Raw genomic sequence first — 14,229 nt, 5'->3', positions numbered from 1 at the left:
AAAAGGACTGAGTGCAATGTATCCAAGTTTGCTGATGATACAAAGCTAGGTGGGAAAATAGGTTGTGAGGAAGACACAAAGAGCCTGCAAAGGATATAGACAGGTTAAATGAGTGGCAGATGGAATATAATGTGGGGAAATATAAGGTTATTCACTTTGGTAGGAAGAATAGAAAAACAGAATATTTTTTAAATGGTGAGAAACCATTAAATTTTAGTGTTCAGAAAGATTTAGGTGTCCGAATACAAGAAACACAGAGGGGGCGAAATTGTCCCGCGCCCCATTTTGTGGCGGTAACCTTCCTTGACCGGAACATTTATCGCCTGGCCCAGTAGTTCCGCCCCCATTGCGGAATTCAGCCCGCAACGGAGGCAGAGCGCTATCGGAGATGTTCGTGGTGGGGAGCTCCCGGAGTGGTAGAGTGGCGCTGAGTTCAGTGCCGCGCTCTGGAGCCCAGCGCCCTGCCGGCAACGTCAGCACTATGCAGATTACCGATTAGTGTTAACGTGGCAGAACGCACCTCCCCTTCAATTAATGGGGAGGGCCGCTGCATGCTCTACAATCCCTTTGGCGGCCGCCACTGGGCCATCAATGACGCCCTCGACCGGGCCAACAGCCCGACATCCATAAGGGTGTGTCGGGGTGTAGGATGGCGGCCCGCACGAGGCGCAAATGGCCTCCCCTTTAAAGGGAGATCCCAAAGCTGCAGTGACATCAGCCATCCTCGGCAATTTCCACTCGGGGCAGTGAAGGTTCAGCGTGCACTGCGATGATGTCATCACTGTGCGTGTGCCAGCCCGGGGTGCAAATCGTGGGGCATGGCGCTAACGACACACCGTCCCCCAAAGCTCTAGGGCAATTCCCCCGGAGGCACTATCAACTCCTTCCCCCAGGCGATAACCTTGTGGTGCCCCATTAGCGCCAACCGGAGGCGCTAATGGGGCTATAAAAAAGGGCAATTTCGCCGCCCCAGAGAATTAGCATGTAGGTACAGCCAGCAATTAGGAAGACAAATGGCATGTTGACCTTTATTGCTAAAGGGTTGAAGTACAAGAGTAAGGAAGCCTTGCTATAATTGTATAAGACTCCGGTGAGGCCATACCTGGAGCACTGTGCATACTTTTGGTCTCCTTATCCGAGAAAGGATATACTTGCCTTCGAAGCAGTGTAACAAAGACTCACTAGATTAATCCCTGGGATGAGAGGATTGTCCTATGAGGAGAGATTGAGTAGATTGGGCCTATACTCTATGGTGTTTAGAAGAATGAGAGGCGATCTCATTGAAACATGTAAGATTCTGAGGGGGATTGACAGGGTAGATGCTAAGAGATTATTTCTCCTGGCTGAGAGTCTAGAACTAGGAGGCATAGTCTTAGGATAAGGGGTCGGCTATTTAGGACTGAGATGAGGAGGAATTTCTTCACTCAGAGGGTTGTGAATTTTTGGAATTCCCTGCCTCAAAGGGCTGTGGATGCTGAGTCGTTGAGTATATTCAAGGCTGAGATCGATAGATTTTTGCATTCTAGGGGAATCAAGGGATATGGGGATAGTGCAGGATAGTGGAGTTGAGGTCGAAGATCAGCCATGATCTTACTGAATGGCGGAGCAGGCTCAAGGGGCCGAATACTGTTCCTAACTCTTATGTTCTTGCGTTCTTCCCTCTGGTCCTTTTGCCAATTCAATCTGTGTCCTCTGGTTATCGACCCTCCTGCCAGGGACATCAGCTTCTCCCTGTTTACCCCATGAAAACAGAGTAGCAAGTCTTCAGAGGTGTACAGGTGAAGGGGAAGAGGACAGCAAGAGGCGCCTGGGCCATTTTGTGCGTCGCCCTCCTCTGCAGGGTGCAGGTAATGTGCACTGACATTCATTGCCTTGACCCTACAGTAAGGGTTCGATGAACTCAACGACCTTTTCTTACCCTTTACCTTACTCACGTTCTTTTGACTGTTTGTGGCAGTAGTGAGATTCACACTCGAGGAGGAGGCTGGCGTAGCAGCTGACAATGACCCTGGCTGCTGCTGCTTCAGCACTAGTTTGGCTGAGAGACTATAAAACTAAACGGAGCGCAGGGAGATGCAGGGCATTCGATTCTCGAGACTGACTCTGAATAATTCAGACCTGTGAGTCAAACAGACGCTATCCTTGCTTTTTAATAAACCTTTCCCTCTGTGAATTGGTGAAAGCAGCGAATGTAAAGGAGTGGGACTAAACAGCGTCGTTCATACAGTGCGCCATGCCAAGGATTGATATTATAGTTTTCTTTATAAAATAGGGAGTCGACCAATCCTCTCTCAGAACCTGCAGGGGGTGGTCTGTGGTAAGGCACCAGCTGTGGATAGAAATGCCTTCCTGCTTAATATACAGTTTTAAAACCAGCTGCCATAAATCATCTAGATAAAACGGGAGAAGAGGGAGGGGAATTGGTTGGGATGAGGAGCTAAAACAAGTCCATGTAACAAAAAAAGAAATCTGGCACAGCTCTGATAAAGGATTTTCCTTCAGTGGGTAGCACACTCACCTGAGTCAGAAGGCTGTCCCATTTAGGAACTTGAGCACTAAACTCTAGGCTGACACTCCAGTACCAGTACTGAGGGAGCGCTGCACTGTCGGAGGTGCCATCTTTTGGATAAGACGTTAAACCGGGGTCCCGTCTGTTCAATGAGATCATGGCTAATCTGTGACCTAACTCCATATGCCCGCCTTTGCCCCATATCCCTTAACACCTTTGTTTAACAAAAATCTATCAATCACACATTTAGAATTAACAATTGATCGAACATCAATTGCCATTTGCGGAAGAGAGTTCCAAGCTTCTACCATCATTTGTGTGTAGAAGTGCTTCATGATGATGATGAATTTCACTTAAGGTGTCAGCTGTAGCTCAGTGGGGTAGCACACTCGCCTCTGAGTCAGAAGGTTGTGGGTTCAAGTCCCACTCCAGGGACTTCAGCACAATAATCTAGGTTGACACTCCAGTGCAGTGCTGGGGGTGTGCTGCATTAGTGGAGGTGCTGTCTTTCGGATGAGATGTTAAAGCGAGGCTCGCTCAGGTAGATGTAAAAGATCCCATGGTACTATTTCGAAAAAGAGCAGGGGAGTTATCCCTCGTGTCCTGGTCAATATTTATCCCTCAATCAACATCATTAAAGCAGATTATCTAGTCATTATCACACTGCTGTATGTGGGAGCTTGCTGTGCGCAAATTGGCTGCCGGGTTTCCCAAATTACAACAGTGACTACACTCCAAAAGTACTTCATTGGCTGTAAAGCCGGTGGCTGTGAAAGGCAATATATAAATGCAAGTCTTTCATCCTGAAAGGCCTGGCTCTAATTTTTAGACTATGCCCCCTAGTCCTAGACAATCAACCAATGGAAATAGTTTCTCTCTAACTATCCTATCTGTTCCCCTTAATATCTTGAAAACTTCGATCAAATCACCCCTTACACTTCTAAATTCTAGGGAATGCAATCCTAGTTGTGTAATCTCTCCTCGTATTTTTACCCCTGGTGTCCGGGTATCATCTGGTAAACCTATGCAGCACTCCCTCTGAAGTCATTCCTGGACCTCTGAAGCCTTTCCTGGTGACAGGTCTATAGGCGAAACATTATGCTCTTTACTGATGCTGATAGACCTGCCGTGCGTTACCACCATTAATATTTTTTTACTTTATGCTACTGTTGCTCACAAGAATACGTATTCTTTTTCCAAAGGCCATTGAACGAAGCAGTGACCAAATGATCGTGTAACATCTAGTGACCGCAGGTGGACATGGCTGGTGAACAATTGGACAGACTGGAGAAGCTGGGGTTGTTCTACTTAGAGCAGAAAAGGTTAAGAGGAATTTTGATAAGAGATGTACAAAATTCTAACAGATTTGATAGAGTAAATAAGGAGAAACTGTTTCTTGTAACAGGAGAGCTGGTAACCAGAGGACGTAGATTTAAGGTGATTGGCAGCAGAACCAGAAATGACAGGAAGAATTTTTTCCCCCAGTGAATTGCTGCGATCAGGAGTGCACTGAATGAAAGGATGCTTGAAGCAGATTTAATAATAACTTTCAATTGTATAAATACTCGCAGGAAAAATAGTTACAGGTCGATGGGGAAAGAGCAGGTGTGTGGGGCTAATTGGATAGCTTGACCAAAGAGGTACGATGGGCTGAATGGCCTCCTTCTGTGCTGTATCAATCTTTCATTCACCAATAGGGGTGCTCAGCAATGTTCAATCTAAGCTGTGTGGCCACACAGTAATGGAAAGGTCCCACGCAGGCTGCCCACTGGTCTCTCCATTGTAAATACTTCGGACATTTAAAGGGACCGGGCACTAAAAGAAACAGGTCACACAGAATAAAGTGTAGCTTGTAAAAAGAAAGATTTGCATTTATATAGCTCCTTTCACAACCACTGGATGTCTCAAAGTGCTTTATAGCCAATGAAGTACTTTTGGAGTGTAGTCACTGTTGTAATGTGGCAAAGCGGCAGCCAATTTGCGTACAGCAAGCTCCCACAAACATCAATGTGATAATGACCAGATAATTTTTGGGGGTAATGTTGACTGAAGGATAAATATTGGCCAGGACACCTTCTAAAATAGTGCCAAGGGATATTTTACGTCCACCTGAGAAAGCAGACGGGGCCTTGGTTTAACGTTTCATCCGAAAGACAGCACCTCCGACAGTGCAGCGTTCCCTCAGCCCTGCACTGGGAGTGTCAGCCTAAATTTATGTACTCAAGTCCCTGGAGTGGGACTTGAACCCACAACCTTCTGACTTGTAGGAAGCATTGGTGCCAAGTTTCATTGTTGCAGTGGAGGTTCAGGCTGACACCCACTGAGTGGCTTCTCTTTGCCTCGCCCCACCTCCAAAAAAACAAAAGAGCACCTAAAGACTTGATGTTTCCTTATCGCACTAAGTTCTGACCCCCATACTGTCCCCTCCACCACCACAAAAAAAAGGACAATTTAAACTTAAATAGCACCGTTGGAAAATGTCTGAAGGGAGTGTGGAGAGGAAGAGACTGGGGCACCAGGCAGGAATTGGGAGGATAGAAAGACAGTAGAAGCTTGTAATGTATGCACTTGGGAGTATGCTTACAGGTTGGTTGAGCTGTTGAGTTGTGATGTTCAACCAGACTCAATAAAACCCCAGCCAGTTGGGTTCGGGGATCTATGATGAGGCAGGTGGTTGCGAGCCTGGTGGATGAACTGATAATGTGTGGTGTGATTGTTAAACCTTTGCTAACAAACCAACTAGTTCTTCATAGCAAAGTGATGCTATGAATTCTTAAGCAAAGAACCCATGAAGCAAATACATTATAAAGCTGAAAAAAAAACAGTGCCAGTTCTTCTGAAAAGAGAGAAGAGGTGATGGCGGTTCCGGTGCAGACACATCGCCAGACGTGGAACCGGGGAGATGAGTGAGCACTGACATTGAACTGAACAAAAAAGGGATAGTGAACAGAAGATAGAAGTAAAGAGTCAGGCATTGTGACTCTAATCTAAAGAGGCAGTTCGCTGGAAGACTGAGTTGAGGGGAGTAGCAGGTGAAGAGACTTTCAAGTGCAAGGAACAGAGCCTTATTATTGACCAACCCACCGTATTTATTGACAGGTTCTTTCCACAGTAACAGGGTCTGTAAGGTTGTATAGAAAGCTGGCTTTTCTTTTTGGGGGATTTGACAAATATAAACGCTTAAACTTCCATCTGCTTTGCACATGCTCCATTTATGGACCACAACACAAGTGTAAAGTTTTATTGAACACAGGCATGCACACAGAAAAGAGAACTACAAAGGCCGTGCTGCCTTTATGGCATCTATTTAAAATTAAAATAACCCAATACTGTTAAAAAAAAGTTTTAAAGCGCTACGTTCTGATTCACATGGCTGAACAATTTAATGTTGACATTCATCTGTTAAAGGAGGCTCACTAATTTAATTATTGGAGCGTTTAATTTCAAGTTAGAATTACGTAGTATTTACAGTGCAGAACCAGGCCACTCGACCAATGGGTCCATGCCGGTGTTTATGCTCCACACAAGCCTCCTCCCACCCTACTTCAACTCACCCCATCAACATATCCTTCTATTCCTTTCTCCCTCGTGTGTTTATCTAGCTTCCCCTTAAACGCATCTATACTATTCGCCTCAACCACTCCCTGTGGTAGCGAGTTCCACATCTCACCATTCTCTGGGTAAAGAATTTCTCTTGAATGTTTTGAGTTCAATTCCCAAATTTTTCCCCATTCTTCCCATGACCAGAGCCCCCGCTGCCATCTACCCTCCAGTACCATGTCACCCTTCATATGTGAAGTCAGGCAGTGAGTGATTTTGGACCACATGGGGCATCAAACCCAAACACCGACCCCTTCCGTGTCCAACATCCAGACATGCATTCTTTCTAGCAGGGGTTAATGAACAACAAACTGGTGTGAGCAGGCTGGCTGATTTATTTTCTACTCTCTAACCCAAAGGTGCTTCGGCCAATTATAGAACCCTCTATTGCTGCCCCACCTGAGATCAGCCAATTTAAACCAAAGAGTAGGAGTAAATGGGGACTTTTCAGAATGGCAGGCAGTGACTAGTGGGGTACCGCAAGGTTCTGTGCTGGGGCCCCAGCTGTTTACATTGTACATTAATGATTTAGACGAGGGGATTAAATGTAGTATCTCCAAATTTGCGGATGACACTAAGTTGGGTGGCAGTGTGAGCTGCGAGGAGGATGCTATGAGGCTGCAGAGTGACTTGGATAGGTTAGGTGAGTGGGCAAATGCATGGCAGATGAAGTATAATGTGGATAAATGTGAGGTTATCCACTTTGGTGGTAAAAACAGAGAGACAGATTATTATCTGAATGGTGACAGATTAGGAAAAGGGGAAGTGCAACAAGAACTTGGCGTCATGGTGCATCAGTCATTGAAGGTTGGCATGCAGGTACAGCAGGCGGTTAAGAAAGCAAATGGCATGTTGGCCTTCATAGCGAGGGGATTTGAGTACAGGGGCAGGGAGGTGTTGCTACAGTTGTACAGGGCCTTGGTGAGGCCACACCTGGAGTACTGTGTACAGTTTTGGTCTCCTAACTTGAGGAAGGTCATTCTTGCTATTGAGGGAGTGCAGCGAAGGTTCACCAGACTGATTCCCGGGATGGCGGGACTGACATATCAAGAAAGACTGGATCAACTGGGCTTGTATTCACTGGAGTTCAGAAGAATGAAAGGGGATCTCATAGAAACGTTTAAAATTCTGATGGCTTTAGACAGGTTAGATGCAGGAAGAATGTTCCCAATGTTGGGGAAGTCCAGAACCAGGGGTCACAGTCTAAGGATAAGGGGTAAGCCATTTAGGATCGAGATGAGGAGAAACTTCTTCACCCAGAGAGTGGTGAACCCGTGGAATTCTCTACCACAGAAAGTTGTGGAGGCCAATTCACTAAATATATTCAAAAAGGAGTTAGATGTAGTCCTTACTACTAGGGGGATCAAGGGGTATGGCGAGAAAGCAGGAATGGGATACTGAAGTTGCATGTTCAGCCATGAACTCATTGAATGGCGGTGCAGGCTCGAGGGGCCGAATGGCCTACTCCTGCAACTATTTTCTATGTTTCTATGACTAGAGCCTTAGATCTTCTCCATCTGTGTGGCTCCATATCACAAGAACATAAGAATTAGGAGACCATAAGGCCCCTTGAGCCTGCTCCGCCATTCAATAAGATCATGGCTGATCTTCATCCTCAACTCCACTTTCCTGCCCGATCCCCATATCCCTTGATTCCCCTAGAGTCCAAAAATCTATCAATCTCAGCTTTGAATATGCTCAACGATTCAGCTGCCACATTCCTCTGGGGCAGAGAATTCCAAAGATTCACAACCCTCTGAGTGAAGAAAATCTTCCTCTTCTCAGCCTTAAATGGCCGACCCCTTTTTCTGAGACTGTGATCCCTAGTTCTAGACTCTCCAGCCAGGGGAAACATCCTCCCTGTCAATCCCTCTCAGAGTCCTATACGTTTCAATTAGATCACCTCTCATTCTTCTAAACTCCAGAGTATAGACCCAATCTACTCAATCTCTCCTCATAGGACAACCCTCTCATCCCAGGAATCAATCTGGTGAACCTATCATGTTGTATGCTTGTTTGTCTCCACTAAACCACTAAACGTAGTCAAAAATAAACTTTTAAACCAACACACCCAGTGTACGGTAGCATAATTGTTATGTTACTGGACTAGTAATCCAGAGGCTTGGTCTAATAATGCAGAGAATGTGAGTTTGAGAAGTTGAATTCAGTTTGAGAATCTGGTATCAGTAAAAGTGACCTTGGGATTGTCGCAAAAACCCAATTGATTCACTCGTGTCTTTTAGGGAAGGATACCTGCCTCCTAACCCGGCCTGGGTCTATATGTGACTCCAGTCCCACACCATCGTGGTTGACTCTTAACAGCCCTCTGAATGGCCTAGCAAGCCACTGCGTTGTTTGAAATTGCAGCGTTTCATGAAGAAGTCCCACCATCAACCTTCTCAAGAGTAACAAGCTAAGGCAATAAATGCGGGCATTGCCACGGCAGCTTTGTGGAGTAGTCCATGCCAACTAACCTACCTACCAGTCGGTCGCAAATCACAAAATCATCAATCCAAGATTATCTGCTTCTGACCCAGTGCAATATTGCTAGGCTGTGCAACTGCAAACAGTCCATATTTGGGGTACTTACTTGACGTGGGAGTCGGCTATTGTCGCTGCTTCGTTGAATTGTGCTGACGCAAGCCTGTAGTAGTCCGCATTCTGTAAGAAAATTAATGCACTAGTTATTGTTTTATTTATTGTACCGACAGGCAGAACTGCATCAAGTTTCATTTGGAAATACAATGCCGATCGATATTTCACTGACACATGTTTTCCTCAAGACATCGGATGTGAAGATATTAACATAATGAGGCTGACCAAGATATAAATCGAGTCAAAGGAAAACCCAGGCACATTATATATCACATGACATGACAGCAGGAAACTTTGGGCCATCCAAAAAAACATTAGATGAGCAAACTGATAACAGAATTAGCTATTCAGCTACAAGAGGCACTTTCCCGAACTTATTAACTAAAAAAGTCTGTGAAAAACTATGGGGCCGAAATTGCCCCTTACTTTAAGAGCCGTGACTGCCTCAAAGAGGTGGCCATGGGACGGTAAGGACTCACCGCCTAGTAGGCCTTCACTCAGTCTCGACTACAATCACCCCCTCGATCACCGCTCATTGTTTTTGATGGAGCAGAGAGGAAAAGAGACCGAGAAACAAGGGTATAATTGAACAACTCTAGAAATAGCGGGGGGAAAAAAGGTGGACTTTTCAAGGAGGCAGCTGCTACATGGTGGGCATTTCACTTTAAATAAAAAATTGATTTCATATATTCGATATGAAATTTGTTTTTTTCAGGCAAATGCTTCAGGAGAACACCAGCGAAGCTTCTGTTCTGTTCAGACGCAACACTCCCCATCGTGTGGATGATGGAGAGGAGGTTCTGTGGGTCAATTCAAAGACCCCATGCTCTGAACAAAGGAGTTTCAACTTGCAGCTAAAATAACAGGGCAGTCAGTTTTTTTTTTAACATTGTGATAATCAACACCACCGCTGTTGCTTTTTTTTTTAAACTGATTATCAGGCCATCGATAAATCATAACGTGATCCTTAGTGAATAGTACAGAACTCTCAGGCTTCTGAGAAGCTTCCTTTGTCAGATGATGAAGTGGCCATCTTCGAAACTGGGATAAGCACTTCATCACCTGAGGAAAGAAGCCTCTAAGGGTTCTAAAACCTGGCGTACACTTAAAAAAAAGGAAAGAATCAGACATAAGATAGCGGCTTTAACATTATTTGAGGTTACTTAGGCAACACTATTTAAACTGATGAAATGCATTGTTTATTTAGAAACCACTAATACTGGTTTGTGGGGCAATGATTTCATAATGCGAACTTTGCACTGATAAATGTCAAGGCTGATCATGATACAGATATTACAGGCCGTAGAAGTCATGCTGTCACAGCTTTAATTGCTGCTGTGAAAGCAGTTTTTTTTAATTGAAAGGTGACGCTGTTTACAGTGTGGGGCAAATAGGGGAGGAGATCCAGGCAGAACTGCCCCCGTGAGTGATGGAAAATAGATTTTGATTATTCCAATACGTTCATCATCACAGAGGAAGCGCCAGTCGTGTAATGCAAGCTGTAGCAAACGGCAGAGTAACAGAATTCACCTTCCCAAATGAACGAATGCTATTACATCAGATTCCTTCATCATCACTGGGTCAAAATCCTGGAGCTCCCTCCCTAACAGCACTGTGGGAGTATCTTCACCACACAGACTGCAGCGGTTCAAGAAGTGGGCTCACCACCACCTTCTCAAGGGGCAATTAGGGATGGGCAATGAAAAAAAAAATCCTCCCCCCTCCCCCAGACTCCAGCTGGACACTGAATGCCCTCCTGTACCTTGTTCCCATCTCTGTAACCTCCTGCAGCCCTACAACTATCCGAGAACTCTGCATTCCTCCGATCCTAGCCTCGCATATCCCCAAATTTTACTACTTCACCTTCAGCTGCCTAGGCCCGAAGCTCTGGAATTTTCTCCCTGAACCACTCCCTTCTCCTTTAAGTCGCTCCTCAAAACTTACCTCTTTGACCAAGTGTTTGGTCACCTGTCCTAATATCTCAAGTGACTCAGTGTCAAATTGTGTCTGATTCAGCTCCTTTAGGACGTTGGGACATTTTACTAGGTTAAAGGCATTACATAAATGCAAGTTGTTGTTCAAGTAGCCATTTATTGTGTGTGGGGTTAGTTGCTGAATGTCAGCAGACTATAAGAGCATGGGAAGGCTCGGTCCAATAATCACCCAACATCATTAGATGGTGACCAGCAATGGGAATGCCAGTGATTTTCCATCTCCTTAACCCAGGAGCACTGAAGCCAAATGTGCTGCCCTGATTGCTGCTATAATCCGAGGCCTTCGTTTCTTCCTACAATCTACAAGCTTTTAAACACCAAACATGATGTGCTCTGAACATCTTACTTATCTGGTCTTCCTTTTTAAGCTTACGCCCCTGTTTTTTGCCCCAGAGGGGCGGCAATGGTGGTGGTGAGGTCCTCTGGGTGGGCAGTCAGCCTCCAGCGCGCAGCGGGGGTTTTGGGGCCAGTTTTGCAGCGACGTGGAGCATTACCTGGTTGTGACATCGATGCGTTTTTGAGTCCTGCCCAACCCATACGCTCCACAGCGCGCCTTGCTGTGACCGCCTGTAAATATGGGCAGTCCAACGTATACCAACTGCAGAGATAAGTAATGCTGTCTTAAGATAAGTGTGATCGTTTTTTCTTTTAATTTATTTTGTGATTTCTGTTGTGGTGGTGTGAGCTATGTATTGGGAATGTTTTTGTGGGGTGCTTTTCAGGTTTTTTTTTCTCCCCAGACGTCTCTCGGAGCGCTCTGGGGCCATCGCTTTAGCTCGGGAGTTTCCCATCCTAACGCTCTCAGAGAGGTGTACGCCTCCCTCAGTGCAGCTCCCCAGACTGCCCAGCTGCCCAATTTTGATGACTGAGGCGCAAACTGTTCCCGGGCACAAACGCTGCCGCCCCGCCACCATTACCACCCCAAAATCATTAAAGCAGAAAATCCAGCAAACTAGACCTTGGTGGCACTCAGTGCTATGAGCCTTTGCTTATATATTTCGCTTCTCAGCATCAACCAATCCAAATCGCATGCCCAAATCTCGGCTCTTTGGCAAGTCTATATCAGACATAAAGCACACAGTCCCCCTGTTTGAATTTCTCATTTTCCTTCTGCTGATGTATTTACATTTTATTGCCGTAACTTAGCAACATGCGATCCGACTTCTAAATCTGTACTGGTAGTTGATTTTGAAAATATAAATTAAACCAAAAGTTCAAAGAGGCCAGTGGGAAAATAATAACACAATTTGAGAAAAATAAATTGGTGCCAGTAGATGCTCATAGTGTTTCTGATCTTGGGAAATGTAATACGATATTAAGCATTTAAAGAACTGGTGAGGAAGAACAGGGAAAGAATGTAATGGTGTGTTCATTAGTTTTGCTTCCCTTTAACATCTATAGAAACCTACATTTGAAGGTGTCATAATAATCAAAGATGAGAAAAGGCTATGCATCTTTTTCAAGATAGTCCCTCAAGTACCCAAAGCCTCTCAGCCTAGCATGCAAGTGTTTTTGATGATGACGCTTGCATTTATATTACTCCTCATCACGTTATAACATCTCAATGTGTTTTTGAAATGCAGCACATTCTGAACCAGCAACTCCTACGAATAGCAAAGATGAACAGCTAGTTCATTTGTTTTTGGGACTAGCTGAGGACGGAATACTGTCTAGGACACTGGGAGGACTCGCTGCTTTTCTTTGAATGGCGCCAATGGGATCTTTAAATTGTCCTGAAACCAACAGGGCAGAGAGACAGGTTTAGCATTGCATCTGAAGGACAGCAGCTCAAACAATGCAGCATCCCTGTAGTCCGGCACTGGGCTAGTCAGCCCAGATTATAGAAAGACAAGAAAGACTTGCATTTATATGGCGCCTTTCGTAACTTCATCGATTTCCAACGTGCTTTACAGCCAATGATGTACTTTTTGAAGTGTAGTCACTGTTGTAATGTAGGAGACACAGCAGCCAATTTGTGCACAGCAAGCTCCCACAAACAACAATGTGATAATGACCAGATAATCGGTTTTAGTGATGTTGATTGAGGGATAAATATTGGCCAGGATACCGGGGATAAATCCCGAGTGAGCAGACGCGGTGTCAGTTTAACGTCTCATCCGAAAGACTGCACATCCATCAGTGCAGCGCTCGCTCAGCACTGCACTGGAGTGTCAACCTAGATTTTGTGCTCAAATTCCTGGAGTGGGACTTGAACCCACAATCTTCTGACTCAGAGGTGAGAGCACGACCGACTGAGCCATGGCTGACATTCAAAGCTCGGAATTGGACTCAAACATACAGGCTTCCAACCCAACTGAGCTAAGGTTGACATGGCACCTTGCCTCTAATGAGGTACAAACATTTACCAGTAAAAATAAATCCTTCTATAAGTTCTGTTTGAAATTTAATTTTCACTAACTGAATTGATATCCTCTGATCCTACTCACCTTTCAATAATATTCTGGATTTAACTTATCCAGAGTATTTAATATTTCATATACAAATTCCTCCTATTAACTACCTTCTCAACAGAGCTGGAAGTCCTCTAATTTTTTTTGTTGCCCAGGCCCTTTACATCATATCATTCTTCTTGTCTTTCTTTATACTCGTTCCAAAGAAGCTACTTTACACATTGTAGTGCGGTGACCAAAGCTGAATCAGTACGTTACAAAGGCCAAGTCATCATCATCATAGGCAGTCCCTCAAAATCGAGGAAGACTTGCTTCCACTCTAAAAATGAGTTTTTAGGTCACTGAACAGTCAAATACGGGAATTATAGTTTCGGTCTCAGGTGGAACAGTTGTTGAAGCAAAGGGTGGGTGGGCCGCATGCTCCTTTCACTGCCTGCGCTTGGTTTCTGCATGCTCGGCGATGAGACTCGAGGTGTTCAGTGCCCTCTTGGATGCACTTTCTCCATTTAGGGCGGTCTTTGGCCAGGGACTCCCAGGTGTCGGTGGGGCTGTTGCATTTTATCAAGGAGGTTTTGAGGGTGTCCTTGAAACGTTTCCTCTGCCCACCTTGGGCTCGCTTGCCGTGCAGGAGTTCCGAGTAGAGCGCTTGCTTTGGGAGTCTTGTGTCAGACATGCGAACAATGTGGCCCATCTAGCGGAGCTGGTCGAGTGTGGTCAGTGCTTCGATGCTGGGGAGGTTGGTCTGGTCGAGGACGCTAACGTTGATGCGTCTGTCCTCCAGAGGATTTGCAGGATCTTGCGGAGACATCGTTGGTGGTATTTCTCCAGCGATTTGAGGTGTCTACTGTATATGGTCCACGTCTCTGAGCCATACAGAAGGGCGGGTATCACTACAGCCCTGGAGACCATGAGCTTGGTGGCAGATTTGAGGGCCTGATCTTCGAACACTCTTTTCCTCAGGCAGCCGAAGGCTGCACTGGCGCACTGGAGGCGGTGTTGAATCTCGTCGTCGATGCCTGCCCTTGTTGATAATAGGCTCCCGAGGTATGGAAAGTAGTCCACGTTGTCCAGGGTGCACCGTGGATCTTGATGACTGGGGGATGGGTGGTACAGCACTGGA

General features: G+C 45.5%; 1 protein-coding gene across 1 annotated transcript in view; it reads right to left on the bottom strand.

Annotated features, from left to right (window-relative positions):
* Positions 1–14,229, bottom strand: part of LOC139276947 (MICOS complex subunit mic25a-like) — a 556,647-nt gene that overhangs the window by 248,650 nt on the left and 293,768 nt on the right. The window contains exon 8 of the mRNA XM_070894945.1: positions 8,700–8,770. Coding sequence (XP_070751046.1) covers positions 8,700–8,770 — 71 coding nt within the window. The remainder of the gene's footprint in view (positions 1–8,699; positions 8,771–14,229) is intronic.

Source organism: Pristiophorus japonicus, chromosome 12 (genome assembly GCF_044704955.1).
Source record: "Pristiophorus japonicus isolate sPriJap1 chromosome 12, sPriJap1.hap1, whole genome shotgun sequence".
Taxonomy (NCBI): domain Eukaryota; kingdom Metazoa; phylum Chordata; class Chondrichthyes; family Pristiophoridae; genus Pristiophorus; species Pristiophorus japonicus.
This window is presented reverse-complemented; position numbering and strand designations above follow the sequence as displayed.